General features: G+C 41.4%; 1 protein-coding gene across 7 annotated transcripts in view; it reads right to left on the bottom strand.

Moving 5' to 3' along the window:
• Positions 1–7,289, bottom strand: part of Ildr2 (immunoglobulin like domain containing receptor 2) — a 60,851-nt gene extending 53,562 nt beyond the window's left edge. For all 7 annotated transcript variants that reach the window (XM_074047586.1, XM_074047587.1, XM_074047590.1 and 4 more), the window contains exon 1: positions 7,104–7,289. In XM_074047586.1, coding sequence (XP_073903687.1) covers positions 7,104–7,149 — 46 coding nt within the window. In that variant the 5' untranslated portion in view covers positions 7,150–7,289. The remainder of the gene's footprint in view (positions 1–7,103) is intronic.
• Between the last annotated feature and the right edge of the window lie 16,435 nt (positions 7,290–23,724).

The raw sequence follows: 23,724 nt of genomic DNA, 5'->3' as shown, positions 1-23,724 counted from the left end.
ACTTCAACCAAGCCAATGCTTCTCTTCCACCTCTGGTCAGTCTTTCCACTTCTCTTGGTCTCATTGCACCATATACATTTAGGGTCTTGCTTTCTACAAAGGCCTCCTACTTGGTGTCTGTTGCAAGCCTTGCTCACATCTGACAACTCTCCACACTGGGTTCAAATGATACTTCTAACATGTATATCTGATCATAGCACTCTCTTGTTCAGACTCTTTAAAGACTCCCTCTAGTCTTCAGGGATGCAAAAGGGCTCCCTTTTCTTTTCTCCTGTAGCATACATATTTCAACCATACTTAAATATTTGTAGTTTTCAGAAAGCCATCATGTCCCCCCTTGATTCTTGACCTTTGCACACACTATTCCCTCTGCAAATTTCCCTCCCACCATCCTACTCTCCCTTTCTAACCCCTACTTATTTTTTCAGAAGTTGCTTAGCTGTCACTTCCTCTAGAAGCATCTTCCTGCTCTTACTGTAGTACAGGACCCCACATAATGGCATACCATTGCCCGAGAATTTCCTGTTCTGTTATCTGTATCCTCCATTAATAACAATCTCCTTTCTGCAGGCTTCTAAAGACTCTGCTACATAGTAAAGACTTGATTAAAGTTGAATTATTTAACCCATTTGATAGACCATATTGTTTCTTCCCACCCCAGTCTTACATTGGTCTCCATAGGTAGAGTACACTTACCACTCCACAGACTGTGCATAGGGCCATATAACTTGCTTTGCCCAATAGAATGTGAGCAGATGTGTCATAAAACATGTCCAAACAGGAACTTTAAAGGCACTTGTGTAGTTTGGCTCTGCACCCTCCCCCAATACCCCATCCTCCAATCATTTGTCCTCCTTGAGAATAACATGTCCAAATAGTGGCTGCTCCTTCATACTGGGTCTTGGAATAAGAAGACAACTAGTACTGAGCCAAGTCCACCATGCCAATCCACAGCTACCTGAAGCTTTCATATAACATGAGCAAGAATTAAGTATATATTGCAATGAATTACTGAGATTTGTGGCTTGCTTGATGCCATCCAAATGCTGATTTTTTTAATATACCTAATTTGGATTCATGTTAAGTATTGAGGTACTAACATAAATACATATGTGATCTTAGAAAAAGAGATAGAGAGAACATGATTGTATCAGTGGATCTACCTGAGGGGACTACAGAGAGGTGGAAGAGGAAAAGAAAATGATAACAGTGAATACTATTGAAATGCAATTCATCTGTGTATGAAGATAGTATAATTAATGCACTATAAATTGTTGAATAATAGGGGAGTAGGGCAATAGAGAAACCAATAGAGGGAATTAATCAGATAAAAGTACGACATATACATGTCTGAAATTCCAAGGCAAAAACCCCTTGAACAATCATTATATGCTTAAAATATGAAAGACAGGAAGGTAAAACAGGTCCTGTTTGGGTGTGAGAACCAGTGGGAGAGGGGAGGGTAAGCAAAGAGGGTGAAGGAAGGTGAATATGGTGGATGTATTTTGTATTCATGTATGAAAACAGAACAATGACATTTGTTGAAATGCTTCTAAGAAGGTAGAAGGGGGAATGAGGGAGAATGATGGAGGGGATGAATCTAATTAATGTTGTAAACACATATGTAAATGTCAGTGTATCCCCCTTGTATAATTATTACATGCAAATAATTTTTTTTAAGTATTGAGGTACTACTATATACCAAACATTGTGCTAGGAGTTTTATCTTAATTTATTCAATTTGATTTAAATTATTCCACCAGCAGTATAAAATAGATTAGTTTTCCATTTTAAAGCCAAAGGAAGTAAGGTTAACTATTAGGCTAGCATTCAAATACAGGTCAGTTAGAGCATAGTCCCCCACCCCCCAGTGCCTCGACACCTGCCTCCTGGCAAGTCCAGGGCATGGAAGAAGTGATGATGCAGGATCTATGAAGAATGTTAGGGTCCTGCTCCTAACTCAGAGCACTGCTTCCTGTATGCTCCAGACATTGAAGGGGAACAGAGGAAGCAGCATGTTCTTCTGAGTTCTTGGTTCTTGGCCCATAAAGAACTCTAGTCATCCAAAATGCCTTCTTCATTTTCAGAAAGCCAAAAACTATCTCAACAACAAAGGTTTTAAGTATGCATACACCATAGTTACATCCTGTGTGGCTCCTGAGGGCAAAGCACCAACCCTTAGTCCCAGACGGCTGGCAGAATCTGCTCTGTCTTCTTGTGTCTTGCTGGAGCACTGCCCATTCACTCTTTTCCAATATACCTCAGGATTCAATTAGGGAAAACTAAGAGCCAATCTTCCTCACTTTTCTCTGCACCATTTACCTGAGTTCCATGAACTCTAAGCCTCAATAATCAATGTGCCATAATGGGCACCATGTATGTTCACTTAAGTCTAAAGTTCTACTTTGACCATTTTAACCAGAAAAGAATGTTTCCCTTGAATTCGGGCAATGAAATTAAGGTAATGACACTATTTCTTATGTTTTTAATTAGTAAAATACCATGAACTTGGACAAGTCTCACTTCCTCTGAGCCTTGTTCTTCTTGAGTATAAGTATGTAATACCAGCCTTACTTACAAGGATCAAATGGGATCCATCTAACAGAGTAAAACATTATAGCAAGACAATATGCAATGACAACAACAACCACACTATACTTTTCTTTTTATTCCTGATTGAAGAAAAGGAGGAATAAGGGCTAAGAGAAATGATGAGGTAAGTGGATCCTAGAAGCTGGAAGGGACATTCTAGGGCCATATTGTCTGGAGGAGGATGCATCCTACCAAGTCCAAAGTATTTGCCTCACTTTATGAGTCCTAGTATGGACACAAGTAATTGTTCAGAAAGGACCCTATTCTGTCCATCAAGCACTGGACACTACTCCATTTGTTCTTCTGAAAATTCTAACAAGAGACTTACTTTTCCCAGCTGGTGTTTTTCATTCCAATCATTAATTGGAATGAAAAGGCTGAAGAAAACCAAGGCTCCCTTGGTTTCCTTCACTGAATAAATTATAAAAGGAAGAATGGACCTGCCATTTTTAAGCATTGACATCCAGCTCATCAAAATGAAATGGAGAAAAGTTCAGATTCAGAATCTTAGAAATCACCTCATTCAACAGATCATAAGAACAAGATACAAACCTGTTGATGGCTATACAGTTATTTATGGAGGAACTGGGACTGGAATCCAACCTTCAACTCCCAGGTCAGAGATCTTTCCAGTATCCAAGCTCTGGTACCAACACCACTAACATTAGACCAAGCACTAAGTACTTAAACTAAGACTACTAACACAGTAGTGGCACAGTGCTTCACTAAGACTACTAGTACTAGTACTCTAGTTCAGTATAAAGCAGCCATCTAGCAAAATCATGTGTTCAAATTGTAAAAGAGTGATGAGGACACTAAGACAAGCTCCTTTTCCTAATCCAGAAAAAAGCATCCAGGCTGGGGGATGGTAGGCATGGGGACAGCTGTCATAAAAGCATTAAAAGAAGATGCTCTCGTATTAATGAGGTTGTTTCTGTAAAGGAAAGTAAAACAGAGAAGAGAAAGAAATTGGAAACTATTCAGAACAGGAAAGGAGATAATGGAAGTCAAGGAGTCAGCAGTGTTTAAAAGTAGCTCTTCTTTCCCCAAGACTAATAGCATAACTCTATCCTTACACCATCACCAGGTGTGATGAATGCAAGTTAGTCCAAACAACCATTCCCCAATACCTCCCTGCCCCTAAAAGGCTGGGTGAGGAGGCCCTTTGAGACACCCTACAATATTTAGTGCAGATCACTATTACTGCTTTTGTATAATGTTAATACTCCATAACTGTGAGCCCACAATTCCACAACGGGTGTCTCCATCACCAGCCCATGCTCCATGAAGGCTGTGGCTGTGTCTCATTTATCTTATTAAACCTAGCACAGTGCTCAGGATATAGTAGTAACTCATTGAGATGCATTAATAAAAGTTGTGACTCTATAAATTCATGTCAGAGTTGGTTTGGATCAGAACTCCTGCTTTGGGTTGAGTGTTCCTCTTCCATGCTCTATAACATGATGTGGCTCTTCTCAAGGGACCATGAAGCACCATAACAAAATTACCCAAACATTTGTGTCACTAACTAGACTGACAACTCTTTGAGGGTAAGGACTACATCTTTTAGTGCTTTTTTTTTCTCAGCATCTATCATCACACTTAGAAATCATGGAGATTTAATACATGCCTGCAGAATGAATGGACAAATAAATGAATGAGTGCCACAAGAAATGTTGATAGAGCAAGCAATCTTCACCACAGAGACACTCAAAAGAGTCTCAAGGAAAACCCATCACTTGTTCAGGGAATGGGTTTCCAGAGTAGCAACATAGCTCCAGTGTTTCTCACAGCCTCTGCTGCCAGGGAAGGACAAAACACCACCCATATTCAGAAACAAAGACCCAATGAGCCCTGCTTCGAGTCTTAGTGCTAGATGGCACCTGTTGCTAAAATAGCAGGTGGCAAGCATTACATTTCCTTCAAAACAACAACAGCAACAACACCACCAAAACCCATCTATTGAGGAAGCAGCATCACAATGACAATAAGAAATCATGAGGCTAAATATACAGCAGGAAGAAATATGGAATTTTAGCAATGAAAGACAAGGAAGGAGCTGCTTCAGCCTGAGGAAAAAACTGAAGTGTTGATTAGAAATTGCTCAGCCAGTGTTAAAGAGAAACAGGGGAGGGGGCACAGGAAGAGAGAAAGAGAGGGAGAAAGGATGGGGAGAGGGAGAGAAAGGGAGGAAGAAGGAGAATGAATATGCCTTTTTTTTTTCTTGGTTCTCTGTCTTATTTTTAACCTGTCTTTTCCTTTCTCCCTCCCTTTCTACCACCCCTCAAAAGAGAATTCATTGATTGGGCTGGATTAAAATTTCTTACCTTTCCTTGTATGGTTTCTCTGTGAGGAATTAGTCTCAATCCCTCTCATCCTCGACTTCTCCTCTCTCCTGCAGCCCCCTCCCCAGCCGCCATTGCTAGCTCCTCTACTTTGCTCAGGCTGAGAGGCAGCTAGTCCATCTACACTTCTGACAGTAGTGATCTGATGTGGGGATGTCAGTGGTCAATGGCATTGCAGGAGTCAGCCTCACTTGCAGAGCAAAGAAACCCATCCATCTGACAGCTGCAATGGCCCTGATAAGTAACCTGTTGCCTGCTTCCAGGCAGAGGCAGCCTCTCCAGGTGCAGATGGCAGAAAGCACAGACAAAGCATCACATCCCTTCAAACAAAAATAAAGCAAACACCCTCCAACAAGAAACGCAGACAAGCAGATTGGGAGATACAGATAGGACTGGCCCAGGGTCTAGGAGAACTGGGATCTACCCCAGTCACAAATGTGCTTCTTATTTCTTTGTGGGGGCGGGGGGAGCCAGATTTCCTATGACCCCTTCCACTGATAAGATTCCATGTCATAAGAAGCTGTTAGCCATGTTAGCCATCTAGAGAGGCCATATGTTCTTATTCCACTTTCTGTGAGTCCCCAGAGTGCTCCTCTTGGGCACACACAAAAGGAGGGGAGGAGGGGAGTGGAAAAGCAGCCCTGACTTGGGACCTCCCCCCAGATGCCTGGCTAACTTCAGGGAGGTGGTGACACAAGCTTCAGGCCTAAGTTCCTCTGGAATAGGAGGACAACTGAGAAGTAGAGGCAAATCAAGGAATTGGTGGAGATGGCAGCGGAAGGCGCTGGGAGACCAGGGAGGGGAAGCATGGATCAGCCAAACCCTGAAATTAAAGATGATTCATATTTGAATAATGTGGGAAGGATAAACTCAGAGCAGCCAGGATAGAGGCTAACTCTGCCGAGGACATCCTTCCACCCCAGCTTAAACCCAGCACGGGAGTAAAGCGATGTTAGGGGCCTTTCATTTGAAATAGGAAAAGAATTTAGTCAATCAATAACCTTATTCTGAAGCTAAGGGAAATGGGGGTATTCGTTTCTTTCTTCTTAAATGCATTTTACCCTCCTTAGATATTTTAAGCTGGTTCCACTTTTCCTAGTGACTTGACTAGATTTTCTTTTCAGATCTTCTGGCAGGTGCCCCCAGAGGAGACAAAACTTCTTCCTTTTTGGTGCTACTTGGTCTCTTCTACTTGTCACTGCACCTCCCAACCTTTCTGATACCTTGTTCTGCTTCCTCCATCCCTGTCTCCACCTCATTTCCAATGGCTGCCTGTGCCGCAGTCCAGGTAATCCAAACCTTCCTCTCCCCCCAGACCCACTCCTCAGCAGGGCTGCTCTGTATGTGTCCCAGAGCCTGGCCATCCCAGGGGCTACTTGTTCCTTAACCTCCCAGAATCACCCTGTAGGACAAGAAACAAGGGCCTTTCCTAGCACTAGGAAAATGGGAAGAAAGTTCACAAAAGGGAAAAGAACACGAGGGCCCACCTAGACCAGGCACTCCAGTGCGGAGGAGAAGCCCAGTGTCTTTGAACCTCTCTGCAAATTGTCTTTACTCAGAGAAGGGGAGTTCAACTATTTGAAAGGGTCTTCTCCTTTTACCATGGGACCATTCTCCAAATGATACCAGCGAGACACAGCCAGGCCCTAAATTCCAGGACCAATCAAGCCCCATCTCCTTCCCAACCCCTTACCTCCCGGGAACCACAGAGAATGCCCCCCCCCACCCCCACCCCAGGTCTTCCTCCTTCTCTGGGGAAGGAACTGGGGAGACACTTTTCTACCTCCGCCCCCAGAACACAGTCCTCTTAATGATTCAGCCCCCCCTCCCAGCTTTCATTTTTCAGGCAGGCTTTTCCCAGGACTCAGCATGATGAACTCAGGGTAAGACCGCGGAAGGACCGTTGTATGGAAGGGAAAATGCACTTGCCGAAGAACAACCTCACAGCACCAAGAAGTCAAGCACCTGAATCTCCATCCATTAGCATTTGTAATGGGGCTTTTCCCCCCGCCTTCCCCATCATTCCAACATACACGGCGCCCTCCCCCACGTAACACAGCCGCTAAGCAGCTTTAACAGTCAATAAGGAGGAAAATGAGGGGGTGCGAACAGCAGCCACTATGGGAATCGATACAAAGTTATTCGTCTCTAGAAAACGACTCTTACCTGTTAGCCAGAAGAGAGCAATCCACCCCAACACGACCCTGTCCATTTTCCCCAACTTCCCATCCAGATTAGGAGTGGGGAAAGTGGGGAGCGGCTGGAATGGAAGGATCTGGCTGATCCCGCGGCAGCCGGCGGCGGTGGCGGAGCGCGGGCCACTAGCGCGAGCGGGCCTCGGGCGTCCCTGGGCGCCACCACCCGCCGGGCTGGCCGCGCAGGCGGGGTCGGGCGTTGGACGCCGCCGCCTGCGGAACGCGCGCTGCCGCGGGCTCCGAGCTCCGGGCTCCGCGCCGCGGCGCATCCTCTGCGGCCGGCGCACCCGCACGCCCAGGCAGCGCAGCGCGGCGCGGCGCGGGGCGAGCGCCTCCCCGCCGCAGAGCCCGCCGCGCGGGGGAGCTCGGCCGCCGCGCCGCCTCCCGCGCCTCCGCCCGCCGCCTCCTGCCAAAGTTTCTCGGTCACGTGCCGGGCCCGGAGGTCAGCGCCCGGTAACAAAGTACGCCGGGGAGAGTGGTGGGCAAGTGGGGCATGGACGCGACCATCCGGCTTCTCCAGGGAAGCCAGCGATCCCCAGCTCAAACAAGAAAGTCCCACGCGTATGCATGTGGCAACCGTGCACCTGATCTGGGATGGGGGACCCACGGGAACTCGGCATAAGTACTCATGGGATGGGACTCAGACTAGCAAATCCTGCAGGCTGGGGTATTTGCTTTTGCTACACCCCTGCCCCTGTGTCTGGTTCTGGTTTTGACAGGGCAAGGAACCCAGAGGTTCAGCAGAATTGATAAAAGGTAGGCGGGATTCCCGCCCCACAACTTTTTCCTGTTGAAACATGTTTCACAGAAAAAGAGCATACAGCCTTCTAACAGAAAATATGTGAGATTAGAATTAAATAAACATAAGGACTACTGTGTGTCCAGCATTTTACAGTTTTCAGGGCACAGTCACATGGATTATTCCCGTTTTTGAACGGAGGACTCTCCTATCTGTAGGAAAGGAGTCACAATGTGTTTAGAAAGAACTGAGAAATGATACGTTTGGTTTAACAAATATATATTAAGCCTCTACTAGGTACTAAGAAGCAAGGCTACAGGATGAGTAAAACAGACTTCTTGAACAGGGGAAGGAGGAAAGTCAGACCATGAGAAACATAGTACACATTCATTGTAAAATCCAGCACATATGGTCGTGGACACACAGGGAAGTGCTTAGGGAACCCAGGAAGGAGAAGTGAACCTTGAGGGAGATGGATAGGACCACAATAAACATCCAGTTTGACATTTGCAGAATGGGTAAGATTGAGCTGCTCTGGGATTGGTGGTGGGAAGGTGTCAGGCATGGGGCATTCTGAGCAGAGGAAGGAGGGAAAGAACAGAAATGTCTAAAACAGCCTCTGACCAGAGCTGACCCAGGCTTGAGGGGTGTAAGCAAATAGGAGAGGTGGGCATGTGGGAAATGGTGAGGAGAGGAGGCCCTTGGATGGTGGTCTTTCACCCCTGCTTGACATCTGAATTCCCTTCATAGTTTGAGCAGCTCCAACTACAGAAAACACAAAGTCTAAGGCCACCTCCCTGAGCACCCCAACTGGAGTGCAGGCCAGGGTGCCAGGAATAACCAGGATGACCTCTTACAGCTTTTTGAATCTGGAGCAAGCAGTGCAAGAAGCCAGGACAGTGGACAATCGGTCTGACCATGAGGTGGCAGCAGCATCCAGTGTCCAGGGCCAACAATAGCAGAGGTCAAGCAGCTACACTGCTCTGAGGTGTGGTTTAGGCTGAAGTCTTTGTGGTTTTTTGTTGTTGTTTCCTCTTTTGGTGGTGGGACTGGAGTTTTGAACTCAGAGCCTTGAGCCTACTAAGCAAGCACTCTACCATTTGAACCACATTCCCAGCCCTTTGTGGCTTTATAGTTCAGGTAGGATCTTGTACTTTGTCCTTGAGATCCACCCTGTACTGTAATCCTCTTCCCTCCACATTCCACATAGCTAGGATTATACGTGTTTCTGGCTTGTTTTTTAAGATAGTATCTCACTAACTTTCTTTGTGGGGGGAGGAGTGGCCACAAATGGCAATCCTCCCTTCTTCACCTACTGCATAGCTGGGATTTCAGGTGTACACCACCATGCATGGCCCTGGGCTGCAGTCTTAGTGTAGGCTCTCTACGTTCTAAACGATCTTCTGCATGTGGATCCTCAGCATTTCTGGAAATTCTTTGAGCCTCACAATATCTGCTCATAAAGCCTCTCTTTGCTTACTTTGGCCAGGACAATTTCTATTACAAGCCATTAAGAACTATAAATAACACACTGTGTGAGAGAAATTTGGGAACTATTTCCTTTAGCATACAAAAATTTGAAACTAAAAATTAAAAAGGTGCTTAACATTTGTGGGGTTCTTATTAGGTTGTAGTCATAGTTCTAGATGTTTTACAAGCTTTCTGATTGAATCCTAATGAAGAAACTTAGACCTAGAGAATATAATTAACATTTCTAAGATCAGGTAGCCACTAAGTGGCAAAGCTAAGATTTGAACTTAAGTCTACTAACTCTAAAGTGTATGCCTTTGCACTCAAAAAGCTGTATCTACACCAGAGGTTGAGATGACTATATATTTGCATTATGCTCTGCCATTTACTACATCCATGTGTGTATACACACTTGCAGTGTTTGAACAATGATTAGTATTAAGCACTCATAACAATGACAATTTATGCAAAATCTACACATAAAAGTAAATTTATACAGGTGAGATATGGGAGATGGATTGAGTGAGGAGGTCCAGGATGTGAACATGAAGTGAAAAGTCAATGCTCGCAGAAGTGAACTTTGAATGTGTGCTCAGAGTATGTCCCCTATTCAAAAGGAATCAGGAGGCTTGCAGAAGAACTGTGACAAAGTGAATCATAGAATGCAGGTGCTTTGTCTACCATCCCAGGAACCACTTTCTGTGTAGCCCCCTACATGTCGATTTTATAGCAAGAGAGGTACAGTTGGTCTATCCTGAATCTTCCTGAGGGCATGGGGCCCCAGAGCTGGTCTGTAAATCAGAGTGAGCCCCTTCCAAATGCCAGTTATTACCATGGTGATGGTGGGGTCAATATAAACTCTAAGGGTATCCCTCATGATTCAAAACAGGCAGTCTGAAGGATGGAGATGGAAAGACAGTGGAGCAATAGTATTATTTTGCCATATTGGTGGTGGATAGTGAAGTATGACACTGGGACTCTCAGTGTCCTTGCAAATGTGGTTTTTGAACTTTCAGTAGTGAAATCACATTTCAGTGTCTGCTTAAAAGATTCCCAAACTCTACTAAGATAATGAGCTCAGAAACATCAGTTGGGCCTGGCACCAGTGGCTCACACCTGTAATCTAGCTACTGAGAAGGCAGAGATCAGGAGGATCACATTTTGAAGCCAGCTCAGTCAAATAGTTCATGAGACCCTATCTCAAAAAAAAAAGAAAACCCAACACAAAAAAGGGCTGGCGGAGTGACTCAAGTGGTAGAACTCCTGCCTAGCAAGCGTGAAATCCTGAGTTCAAACCCCAGTACCACCAAAAAAAGAAAGAAAGAAGCACCAGATGGGACCAGAAAATCTGCATTTTAACTGTCTTCCCCAAGTGCTTTTCAGTGACCATTAAAGTTTAAGAAGCAATACCTAATCATCTTTTTATTCTCCCGGGAAGTTGTTGAGTTGATGTTTGCAAATGAGCCTGGGGACTGGTTAAGCTTCAGTTGTCCATTTATCCTAGTCATGTAGAATAGATCCCAGGTAGAGAATGATTCATCCCAACTACGGGAGAGTCCTGATCCTCAACACATCATACTTGTTCCTGCAGCTAGAGACCAACATGTCAAAACAAATCTACGTGGGACCAAAGTAGGATTCCCTAGAAGCCACAGCTGGGATTGTGTTTGGTGGGGAGGGGGGATGAACTAACAGGCTGCTTCGTCAAAACTACATCCTTTAAAGCAGAATTAGGACATAGAGAAAAGAGAAGTGAACCACTGCAAGGAGACATGCTGGTAGCTGGTAGCTGGTAGCAACCACATAGTTATAAATATAATGCAGCTGAATCCTCTTAAAACATGATTTCATTGCAGACACACAGGCATGCATGTACATGAATCCTGCTTAATGTGGGTCTTTTTAAAGCCTGTAGATAAAATCATATTTCTGCTTCTCTCTGATCTTGTGTTCCAAGAAAGGAATATGTGAGGTGTGACCTTAAAAGATGTCATACCCTTAAAAGATATCTTATCTAAGTTAGGTTCATCTTTCCTTCTCTTATGCTACCTATTATGTTTGTTATCTTTTCCATCCCCCCCAAAACACCCTCAGTAAATTATAAAATAAAAAAAGATCTAAACCAAGAACTTTAGAAATGAGACTGTATACTGAAAACTGGGCATTTTCAATCTGGAAGCTGTTTTGCATCGAGTAATCCATTGTTTCATTTTAAAAAAAGTTTTAAAGACCAGAAATGCAAATATAAATTACATGATGCCCCTACCCAGTGTAGACTGCCAAGAACAGTGGTATCTATCAAGCAAGACTGGAGAGAATATGCTGGAAAGTCCATGTACTTGCAACATTTAATCTATGGGCTTGCTGTCTCAGTCTTCAAATATGATCTTGTACTGGGGGGCTGAATTAGGTGATGTCCTCTGTGACCCATTCTGAGGTCAGACCCCCTCAGTCTCTGCCTGAGTTAGCTCTCTTACATTGCTTTTCCCAAAAGGGTCCATCTAGGTATAATGTGCAGAAAAAAGAGTCGAACATAAAAAGTATATTTATCACATGTTCTCAGATACAGAAAGGGACAAAGGAAAGAACAAAAAGTAACAACAGTTTATCTCTGAATACAATGTCATTCATTTAAACTTTCTTCACAATTCTCTATACACTCTAATATTTCTACAATGTGAGAAAAGTTGCTGAACCAAAAATACGTGCCTGCCAAAATTTACTCAGTTTCTGAGACATCCCTAGAGGAAGAAAGGGTGACAGGTGTTTTGTCAGACCTGTATTTTTAGCCAGATACAAAGCTCCCAAATGTACACCTGCTCTCATTATGTCTCAATTGTGATTAGTTAATCAAGTTAATTATGATTAGTTGAAGCCCTGGGAATCCTTACTGACTGATAAGATAGCTCAACCTATAATTTTTTTGTAACTTACAGAGCCAATGATAAAATAAGGCTGCTTCTGTTTTATAAGTTCTGACTCTGGTTTTTGCTTTTGTTTCAATGTCAGGAGACCTAGACAGCATTGACAATCTCAAAATGAGAGGCAAAGCTATTCTGATTCCAGCGGTCAAGCAGTGTCCTACAACCCAAAGGAGAAAGAAGAAAGGAACCTGACTGTGTAGCTGTGATGAAGCAGTGTGTTGGTTTACCCTCTCTCTTCACAAAATTGAGATGCCTTGAACACTAAGTCTTGGTGATTAAGACAGAGGTTATTTCTCAGAGCCCTAAACATTCTCCTAGATGCTTTCCCTGGCACAAGTCAAAGACAGAATCTAGGAAATGGATGTGAGCCAAAGAATACATCATCTAATGACCTCACCCCCAGAAAATGGGCAAGAAAGGGAGCTGCAAGAAGAAGGCCAAAACACTGAACATCATGAAAGGAAGCCTCTCAAACAAGCAAAGGGTCAGGTGAGCTCTCAAATGCCAGCATTAGATGATTGCAGCCTCGACTCTCCTGTTAAGAGTTGTGGGATGAGGATGTCTCACAAGTGTTAATGCTGTATACCCATTCCCCAATTCTAGATGCCTACACATAGAGAGAATGAGTATGAATTTATCTAATTAGTTACAAACTCTTCCAGAGTGTTCATCTTTCCTTTTCCTCTTCTCTTTTATGAATTCATTCGTTTAATACACGCACATTTATTGAGTGTCTACTACAATTAGAAATTCAAGTTAAACAGAAATTCAAAGATGAATTTGTCACAGACCCTTCCATCAAAGAATTTACAGCTGAATAGAAATTATGTGTGGGGAGGAAGGCAAACGTGATTTTTAAATATGATAGTGTGACAGGGCCTATGTTAGGACATGTACCTAACATAGGTACATACCTGTACCAGGTATGATGTGGGAACAAAGGGAGAGGAAAGGGTCAATTATACATCAATAGTGCTGGTCAGAGATGTCTTCATGAAAAGGTGAGTCTTAAACATCATCTAGTCAGAATCTCTGAGGGCAGAAAGGGAGCAGGAAGTAGTACAAAGGCATAAACAGGAGACAGAGGTGAGAATGGGACCTGCTATTCCAAAGCATGGGTACACAAAGGGAAGAGTAGCAGTAAGGCTGGAAGGTAGGGTGAGGTCAGACAAGAGAAACCATGTTACCAGGTCTGGACTTAATTCTGTAAGCAAAGGACTACCCCTGAGAAGTTCTAAACAAACCAACAGCATCAGACTTGTGTTTCAGCAAAGTTATTCTGGCCACAGAGTGTAGGATGAATTAAAGGAGACAGAGAACAGTAAGAGGCCTTTTCTGTGGGAGAGCTTATTGAGCCTAAGAATGGACAAGCACCCAAAATAGGCTTTAGGGCAACATGAATCAGAATCAAGGAGGGTATTACAGGGATGCACAGGAGGCAGGCTGCATGTATATAGATTGAGCAAGAGGGAGGAATTGGAGTTGGGGTTGAGTTACCAAAAAAATGTGGTAGCACATTCAGGCAATGTCTAGAAGGTACTTGGAAATTCCTCCTTTTGCTTTGGCAAAGCATCAGGTAATGAAAATCTTAGAGCATCTATGATGAACAAACTGGAATAAAAGAAACAAAGATCTTACAGAGCTCAGAGACATGGCCAGAGGAAATCACCTCCCCATCCTAGTCCTCAATTTCCCGTTTTGGAGATGGGGATAATCATGAAAACGATTTCATCAGTTTGTTGTGAGGGGGAAGTGAAATAACCCTCATGGAGTTTTTAGCAGAGTCCAACACTGTACCTTTCAAAGAATGTTAGCTGTCATTATTATTATCATCACAGGATGGAGGATATAAACTGAATAATGTCAGGAAAGACTCAGTCACATTTTCTAAGAATACATTGTGGTGTCCTTCAGTGATTTTCATTACACCTTAAAAAAAAAAAAGGCATAGAAACCATCCAAATCTCCAATGGCTGTCCCATATTTAAATTAAAACCCAAAGTCCTTATGGTAGCCTTTTAGCCTTTTACATCCTATATAACTTAGGCTCGCTCCCTCCCTAATATTCTTTCTACTTTTCCGTCACTCATTTTACTCCTGCAACAGGACTTGCTTTGTGGTTCCTCAAACATATCTGACACACTCCTACCTCAGAGTCTTAGCACTAGTCATTTCTTCTGCCTCTAATGCTCTTTACCCAGTATCTTCATGGTTTGCCTCCTCACTTCCTTCCAGTCTTTGCTCAAATTTCATTTCCTTATATAGGGTCTTTTCTGACCACACTAAATTTCAGCCACCATCACTTCTTATTTATTCTGTTATCCTGTATTATTTTTCCTCATTGGACTTGTCCAATAAGACGTTATTAGCTACATCTTATTAGATAGACAGTTGTTTATTTCTTCATTGCCTGTTTTCCTCATTGTAAGTCCAACCTTTTATTGTACCTAAGATACTTAGTAGGCTTCTATTAAATATTTATTGAATAAATGAACTGCTTCCTGCTGGAATCACTGTCTTCCCTTGGTTTTCCTGCTTCCTACTTTGTCTTATGTACCTTCTTAGTTACCTTTACTGGGTCTTTCTTCCCTGACTTCTGAATGCTAGAGTTCCTCAGGACTCTATCCTGTATTCTTTTTCTCTTTCTTCATTCTCTCCTTAGGTGATCTCATTCATTTCCATGAATTTAAATACCATCTTTATGTGGCTTACTTCCAAATTCTATCTCAAGCCCAGAACTCCAGACTTATATGGCCAATTGCCTACTTGACATCTCCACATGAATATATAATAGGCATCTAGAAATTTTTAACATGTCCATAATGGAACTCTAAATCCTCAGCCTCCCACACACATATCCCAACCAGAACCTGTTACCCTTTAGAATTTCTGAATAGGAAAATTGATCTGGTTGGAAAATGAGGAAAGCTATTCTATTTATGTAGAATTTTACTTGAGATTTTAAAAAAAGTCAATTGTATCAGAGAAGGTAAAGAACAGATACTAGAAGTCATGGAGGAGCTTCAGGCCTTCCTTGGCCTTAGCACTGTCTCCCTCTGCTCCCAAGTCCTTTCTATCTAATAAAAGCACCACTCACTGCTGGGTTACTCAAGCACAAACCTTAGGGTTTCTCCTTTTGTCTCTTTTTCACATCCAGTCTATTAGTCAGTTCTGTTTTACCCTGAGATATACTTGAGCCTTTTCTTGCCCTTCCATGTCTGCTGCTGCTTCTATATTCTAGGTCACTATCTAGGTTCACTGTCACAGGGTATCCCCCAACCACCCATGGCATTGGGAATTAATCCCCAAGACCTCACACACGCTAGGCAAGTGCTTTACTATTAAGCTACATTCCCAGCCCTTTTGGGGATTTTTTAGGATAGAGCTTCTAAATAGCCCAGTCTGGCTTGTGACCTTCTTGCCTCAGCCTCCTCAGTAACTGGGATTACAGCTCCTCAGTAGCACTACCATACTTGGTTATCACCTGAACTCTCAAAGGAGACTCCTAACAGATCTCGTCCTGTTCATTCTTACTGCTTTGAGCCATTCTCCAAATAGCAACAACACTAATCTTAAAGTATAAGCCATATCATGACATGTTTTTTAAAAGAAGAGTAGATTTTAGGTGTTTTCACCACAAAAGTGATAAGTATATGAAGTAATGCACATATTAATAGCTAATTACTTGATATATATATATATATATATATATATATATATATATATATATATCCCTTAAGTGACCATCCATTTTATTTAAAACAGTACTTGAATCTCTTATATTGGCCATGCCCAAATCCCTGTTGATACCCCAACCTCAGGATGTACCACTCTCCACCTGACTGGAATCATGACATTAATACCAACCCACCCTTCCATCTGTTCTGAGGATACTCCCAGCTCTTTATCATCTGAGCCTTTACATACACTGTTCCCTCTGTCTGGAATGCACTTCTTTTTGATCCTTTCCATCCTTTCTCATTTTAAAAGTTACCTGCTTCTCAAGGAAGTATGCACTAATCACCTAACTAAAATTTTGATTTTAAAATGTTAAAATAAGGAAAAACCATCTTGATCAAGATGAGTAACAGGAAACGGATTTATCCAGGAGCCTGAAACAATAACAACAACAAAAAACTTCAGTAAATATATACGAAATGATGTTTTCACATACTGGGCATGAAGGAGTAGAGGTGCATAATTCCTGAAAAACAGAAACAAACAAGGTATGCTCTGTGATTGCCCCCAGGTTGCTGCCAGGAGAGAGGCTCCAGAATGCAGTATCAAGAAGGGCATCTGATGTAGAAGAGCAGTAGAACAGAATAGAGGACCTGAATATGGATCCATCAGCTACGTCCACCTACCACCTAATTTTTGACAAAGCTGCCAAAAACATATGATGGAGAAAAGACAGCCTCTTTAACAAATGTTGCTGGGAAAACTGGGTATCTGCCTGCAGAAAACTGAAATTAGATCCATGTTTGTCACCCTGTACAAGTATCAATTCAAAATGGATTATGGACCTTATTATCAGACCTGAAACCTTGAAGCTAATACAGGAAAGAACAGGGAATGCACTGAAAGGACTTACTCAGTAAAACTCAAGCAGCTCATCAACTAAGAGAAAGGATTGACAAATGGGACTACATGAAATTAAAAAGCTTCTGCACAGCAAAAGAAATGGTCTCTAAATTGAAGAGGCCACCCACAGAATGAGAGAAATCTTTGCTAGCTATATATCAGACAAGGGACTGATAACCAGAATATATAGGGAACTCAAAAAGCTAAATACCCAAAAAATCAATGACCCAATAAAGAAATGGACAACTGAACAGAATTTTTTCAAGGGAAGATGTCCAAATGGCTAAAAAACACATGAAAAAATGCTCACCAGTCCTGGCCATGAAGGAAATGGAAATCAAAACCACACTAAGGTTCCACCTCACTCCTGTTAGAATAACTACCATCAACAACAACAACAGCAAATGTTGGTGAGGATGCGGGGAAAATGAATCCTCATACACTGTTGGTAGGAATATAAGCTAGTACAACCACTATGGAAAACAATATGGAGGCTCCTTAAAAAAGTAAAAATTGCAGCACTATTCATAATAGCTATGCTGTGGAAACAGCCAAGATGCCCCACTTCTGACAAATGGATTAAGAAAATGTGGTATTTATACACAATGGAATTTTACTCAGCCACAAAGAAGAATGAAATTTTGTCATTCACAGGTGAATGAATGGAACTGGAGAACATCATCTCAAGTGAAGTTAGTCAGGCTCAGAAGGCCAAAAGCCGCATGTTCTCCCTCATATGCGGATTATAGATCTACAACAAATGCAGCACTGTTATGGGACACAGGTCACACTAAGGGGAGGCCGCATGTGGGAAGGATAAGACAAGGGAAGGAAACCAAAAACTTAGCCACCATGGGAAGAGGACTAAGGAGGAGTGAAGAGGACTGGTGGAGATGAACCAGTTGGGGTTGTAATACATATATGCATGGAAACATCACAAGGAATCTCCCTTTATAGCTATCTTTATCTCAAACTAGCAAAAATGCCATGTTTCTCTTTTAAAAAAAAACACAAAAGAAAATCTCAGAAGTAGTTTGTTACTAATACATACATATATTGTATAAAAAGGTATATTATGGTTTTCTTTAAATCCTTGTTGACTTTTCTACAGTGGACATTTTTACCTGATTTAATAAAATACTATTTTTGCCATTAAAAAAAAAAGAAGGGCATCTGAGCCTCCTTGGGTTAAGGAGACAGAGTCCAGTGTTCAGGTTGACTGGAATGGCAAGAATTTGCAGGGAAGAGTACCAGAAAATAGGGAGTGACACAAAGGAAAAGAAAACAAAACAGAGCTCTGGAGTTCTGGTGAGGATCTCCCTTGAAGCTTAGCTGAATACTGATCAGTGCATGTGTGGGAGGAAACTATACAGAGCCAGGGAAAGAACAACTTGAAAGGATTAGAAGGAACAATCCTTGGAATTCACACAGAGCTGGAAATAGTTTGTGTTTCCATCAGCCAAAGTGGAAAAACTTCCAAATTCGTGGGATATCAGTGTGTGTGCTTAGAAGGGTGTTACATTAGTAGAGGAGAAAATTAGTCCTAATGGTTGCTCTGATTCTCAAATAACAAAGCATAAAACCAAGCTCCAAAAGGAGCAAAAAACAGTCTTAAGTTGTTTGCAAGTAACAAATGTGTCCCAAAACAAAGCACAAGAATATTTATAAGAATACAGAAAAATACAACATTCAACAGGGTAAAATTTACAATGAGTAGCATCTAAGCAAATATTACCAAGCATGCAGAGAAGCAGGACAATACAACCCATAAGAAGGAAAAAAAACTAATTCAGGAGAAAAAAATAGACCCAAAAGAAGAAAAAAAAATCATTCCAGAGAAAGAAACAGACCCAGAAATGATTCAGCTGATAGAATGAATAGACAAGAACCATTAATAGGTACTATAACTATATTCTATTTTAAAGAAGATAGAGGAAAGATGTGTTAAGTAGAGAAATGGAAAATATATTAAAATATTCAATTAACTTCTAGTGATGAAAACTAAATAATACGATACAAAAAATACACCAGATGGGTTTAATGGCAGATAAGACATTATTAGAAGAAAATATGAGCAAACATGAAGGTGTATCAATAGAAAGTATGCAAAATGAAACAGAAAACAAAGACAAGAAAAAATGAAAAATGAATAGGGCACCAATGAACTGTGGACAACTTTAGGCAATATTAAGGATATGTGAAGAAACTTTGGGGATTGTATGTGTTCAATATCTTTATGACAGTGATAGTTTTATAGGTGTACTCATGTCAAAACTCATCAAATTGTATGCTTTAGACATATTGTTTGTTATACTTCAGTTATGTCTTAACCTTGGTTTAAAAAATCTGAAACTGTCACAAGCAATTTGATGGGGGTTCTTTTGCTCTATCCAAATAAAAGTCATGGATAGGTAAAAAGTATTGATGGCCTTGAGTCCCAGAGGCTGACAAGTTGGGCTTCCAAACTCAAAGCTGATAGCTCTAAGCTCCAAGAACTAGAAGCTTCTGGCTTCAAGCTGTCAATACCAGAGGTTTATTGCTTTAGGTGCTCACGGCAGAAGCTCATTGCTCTGGGCTTAGAGAGCCAACACCCAGAGCTAGAGTTGCAGCTCTTGAGCCTCTGCTCTCTCATACGTTTCTAGTAACAGGGACTTGTAGTCTTTGTAGTCTTAGTGCCCACCTTTGACCCTTCACAACCTCTTGCCTTCTAGTCTCAGCTTCTCTCTCATCTCTCACCACCTCAATATGTCTATCATCCTTCTTAGTCTTAACTTCTTGCAGTTTCTGTTCTTTGATGCTCTCTGGAACTCTTAGCTGCAGTCTAGTGTTATAGCTCAGAGCCTGTATCAGAGCTCTCAGTGGCTCTCTAGAGCCCTTAGGCACCCCCTCACTGCTAATGCTACTACTACTACTAGGGCTAGAGGCCTTGGGGTTTTGTCTGTTCTTCATGCAACCAGCTCAGCCCACTCTACCTGTGATAAAGCATAAGTACATAAAAGACCATTTAGGAGAAGCCTTTATTGGACCTAATGCTCCCACACTGAAGCTTGGGTGCTAGTACAGGGAGAGAAACCTCCCAGACTAAACCCCAAAGTGTGAAAATATCCTGCTTAAATAACCAGATGTATGTTGTGCTTGTGTACTAATTAAAATTCCTCCAATAACAGCCTCACATGTGCATAGCTTCTAGTTCCACTAATTGCAAGCCTTGTATAAGCACCAATCACAAGCTTTTTGCTGATCACGGAGGAGGTGCTCTCCCTCCCATTCTGAGAATAGCTGCAGGATGAGCAGGGTCATCTGGATGTCACCAAGGCTTGTCATGACTGAAGTTTTCCCACTGGTGCAAGCTGGAGCAGTTGTGACTGGAAAAAGACCTCCTAAACCAGAAATTGTGACTTCAACATCATCCATGGTGGCAGTGTTCGTTACACTGTAGAGTAGTTTCTTCAAGCACCAAGGAGTGTCACAGTAGTGTAATGGTAATCTAGATGGTCACCAAAAGTGGGACTGCTCAGTTAATAGCCAGCCACTAAAGGCAGCTGGGCACAAGAGAAGGGTCCGTCAGCTGTCATTCAAGAAGCTGAACAACCTGCTCCTGACAGTTTTGTTCACTCACAGGGAAAATAATTAAAAGACCTTACAATAAATACCTAGGAAATTAACATTTCTAACTGTATTTAACAGTGCTTAATCCCTAGCCAAATACTCATAGAAGAGTTGGATCCCTCTAACCTGTCTCAAAACTAAAATCTCAGATGACATCAACATGTCAGATGGACGTGGGATAATTAAATGGGTAAAGTAGGACATTGAGTGGAGAGAAGAATTAGTTTTCTAAGCTTCTTGTCTTTTTAGGAAGGGGGGGTTGGGTACCTATTAAATGTAGAAATTGTTATACAAATAAAAGTCTTAAAACAATTGCCTTAAGATTTATGGGTAACTATGAAGAAATATGGAAAGTGTAACTTTGAAACCAGTGGAAGAGAAAGTAGAGCAAAAATATTTGTTAATTCAAGTAAAGCAGAAAAGGGAGAAATACTGCTATAAGCATAGTTAATAGACATTGATGAGAACTGAATAAAACTTTTATTCAAAAACCTAGAAAAAGAAACATAGAACAGTCTGAAGTAAGTAGAAAGAAGGAACAGGATAGAGTAGCTCATACCTGTAATCCTAGTTACTTAGGTGGGTTGTAGTTCAAGGCCAGCCTAGGCAAAAAGTTGTGGAGACCCTATCTCAAAGAACAAGCTGGGTGTGGTGGCTCACATCTCTAATCCCAGCTATGCAGGAGGCAGTGATAGGATGATTTTGGTCAGAGGCAAGCCCCGACAAAAAGCACAAGACTGTCTGAAAACTAAAAGCAAAAGGGGCTGGAAGTGTGGCTTAGGTGGTGGAGTGAGACCCTGAACTCAAATCCCAGTTTCACAAAGAAGAATTAGTAAACTTAAAGCAAAAAATGAGTGAAAAGGGAAAGGAAAACTGTAAAGTTGATCAATAAAGCCAAAACTTAGATTATGTAAATGAACAATAAAATAAACCACAGCTTGACAAATATCAACAAAACTTGGAGAGTATAAATAACATTAGGGTAAAAAGGAAGGAGACAATATTCATATGTACATTTTTTAAATTACAAGGAAATATTGTATTTTTTTTAGTTTAAAGGTTTTTTTTCTATTTTTGTTGTTTTATTATTCATATGTGCATACAAGGCTTGTGTATTTTATTTTACACCAATAAAATAAATAATTTATTTTATTGAGCCATAATTTACACACAATAAAATGTACACATTTTGGTATATAGTTTGATGAATTTTAACGTATACTGCTTGTAAATACCAGTACTACAAAATACAATTTTTTCCCTAAAGTTTATTATTTACTTATTTGGCAGTGCTTGGGATCAAACCCTGGGTTTTGTATATGCTGGGCAAGTGCTCCATCACTGAGCTATACCCCCAGCCCAATTTATAAAATATTCTTGCCAACATAGGATGTTTCCTGTGTTAGTTCTCAGTCCATCCCTTCCTGCCTTCAGGCCCCAGGTTATTGTTGATCTGATGTCTGTAACTATGATTTAATCTTTTCTGGAGGTTTGTATGCATTGAATCATATAGCACATGCACTTTTATGTATGCGTTCTTCCATACAACATTTCAAAATTCATAATGTTGAGTGTCAACACTAATTCAGTCCTTAGTAGACTACTATATGGATATACCACAGTTTCTCAGTTCAGGTTGATATTTCAAGTTGTCCATTTTTGATGCTCTTATGAATACAGCTGCTCTGAAAATTCATCTACAAGGCTTTGTGGGGATAGTTTCATTCCTCCTAAGAGTGGAATTGCTGGGTCCTACGATAAGCATAAGAAACTCTTAAGTAGTTGTCTCAACAATAAGGTCTGAAAGTTTCAGATGCTTCACCTCCTCACCAAATCTTGTATCAACTCCAAATGTAATAGACAATTTTCTAGGAAAATTACAAAATTGTCTGGAGAAAATTAGGAAGACTGAAAAGACTATAACCCATTCAAGATACTGAAAGAGTAGTCAAAGGTCAGCCCCACCCCACTCTCCAAAGATAAACCAGGATCAGAAAGTGTTTGACAAAATTCTGCCAAATTGTCAAGGAATATAGACAATTCCCATCTACTATTCAAATCTAGAGAAAAATGGCAGTTTATCTTATGAAGCTATCACCACCTGGTATCAATATTTGATAAGCGAAGACCATAAAATCTGTAATTATCACAACAATCAAGGAAGCAAAATTCTATATTAAATATGTTTTACAAACATCAGCAATGACCCATGATCAAGAAGCATTTATACTAGGAATGGCAGAATGGTTCCATATTGGAAAATATCTATCAATAGTACTCATATTAACAATAGATAAGACCATGTGGCTATCTGGAAAGATGCACAAAAGACATTTAATTTTAAACTTATATGATTTAAAATCATATAAATACCCTGCCTAGATACAACATTAGAGAAAGAAATTTCCTCTGAGAAACATATCCAGGAATTTCGAAACAAATCAACGGACACTAAACCAGAATGAGAGCTCAGTATTACTAAATACACAGCAACCAACACGGAAATCAATACCTTCTCTACATCACCACTAATTAGACAAGAAAAAAAGAAATCTTTCATAATAGCTCCCAAAATATTGTCACCTAGTAATGACCTTTATGAGGAAATCTATAAAACTTTATTCAAGCACATTAGATCTCAGCCTTTTGCAATGTGTTTTTTAAAGGCTTGTTTTAAATAGTATTTTAAAATTTGGAGGAAAGTCTGGGGATATAGCTCAGTCATAGAGCACTTGCCTACCCATGCTCAAGGGAACTGATTTAATCCCTAACCCGCACCCCCCCTCAAAATTAGTAATAATAAAACAATTACTGGTTCACTTGTTTTGTCATCCTTTCACCTGCTCAATTATAAAATTCTTGGGTAAGGACTTTATTTGTGCTATTCTTCACTGTCTCCCTCTAATACTTCTCAGAGATTAGCATAAAAATGCTTATTTCTCTTAGCAAAACTTGGACGAATTTAAAACACCGGCTAATCTTTTTTTTCTACGCACTCAGACACATTACGCAACAATGTGGAGAAAACGAGCCCAGACTTCCACGTGACAATGCCCCGCCTATGACTCATTTCAGCCAATCAGGATGCGTCTCACCCGTGCCTCCCCTTCGCCTCGCTCGCGGTCCCCAACAGCTGCACGAGGTGGAATCTTCCGGTTTCGGGCTGTTTTTCCTCCAACGGGGGTCAATGGTGCTGGGTACTGAGCGCTGATTGGCTGAGAGCTGGTGTCCTGCGCATGCGCAGGCCCCTTCCTGGTTACTAAGGGCGG

The sequence above is a fragment of the Castor canadensis genome, chromosome 11 (genome assembly GCF_047511655.1).
Source record: "Castor canadensis chromosome 11, mCasCan1.hap1v2, whole genome shotgun sequence".
In the NCBI taxonomy this organism is placed as follows: Eukaryota; Metazoa; Chordata; class Mammalia; order Rodentia; family Castoridae; genus Castor; species Castor canadensis.
The sequence above is the reverse complement of the archived record's forward strand: the minus strand, read 5'-3'. Positions and strand labels throughout refer to the sequence as shown.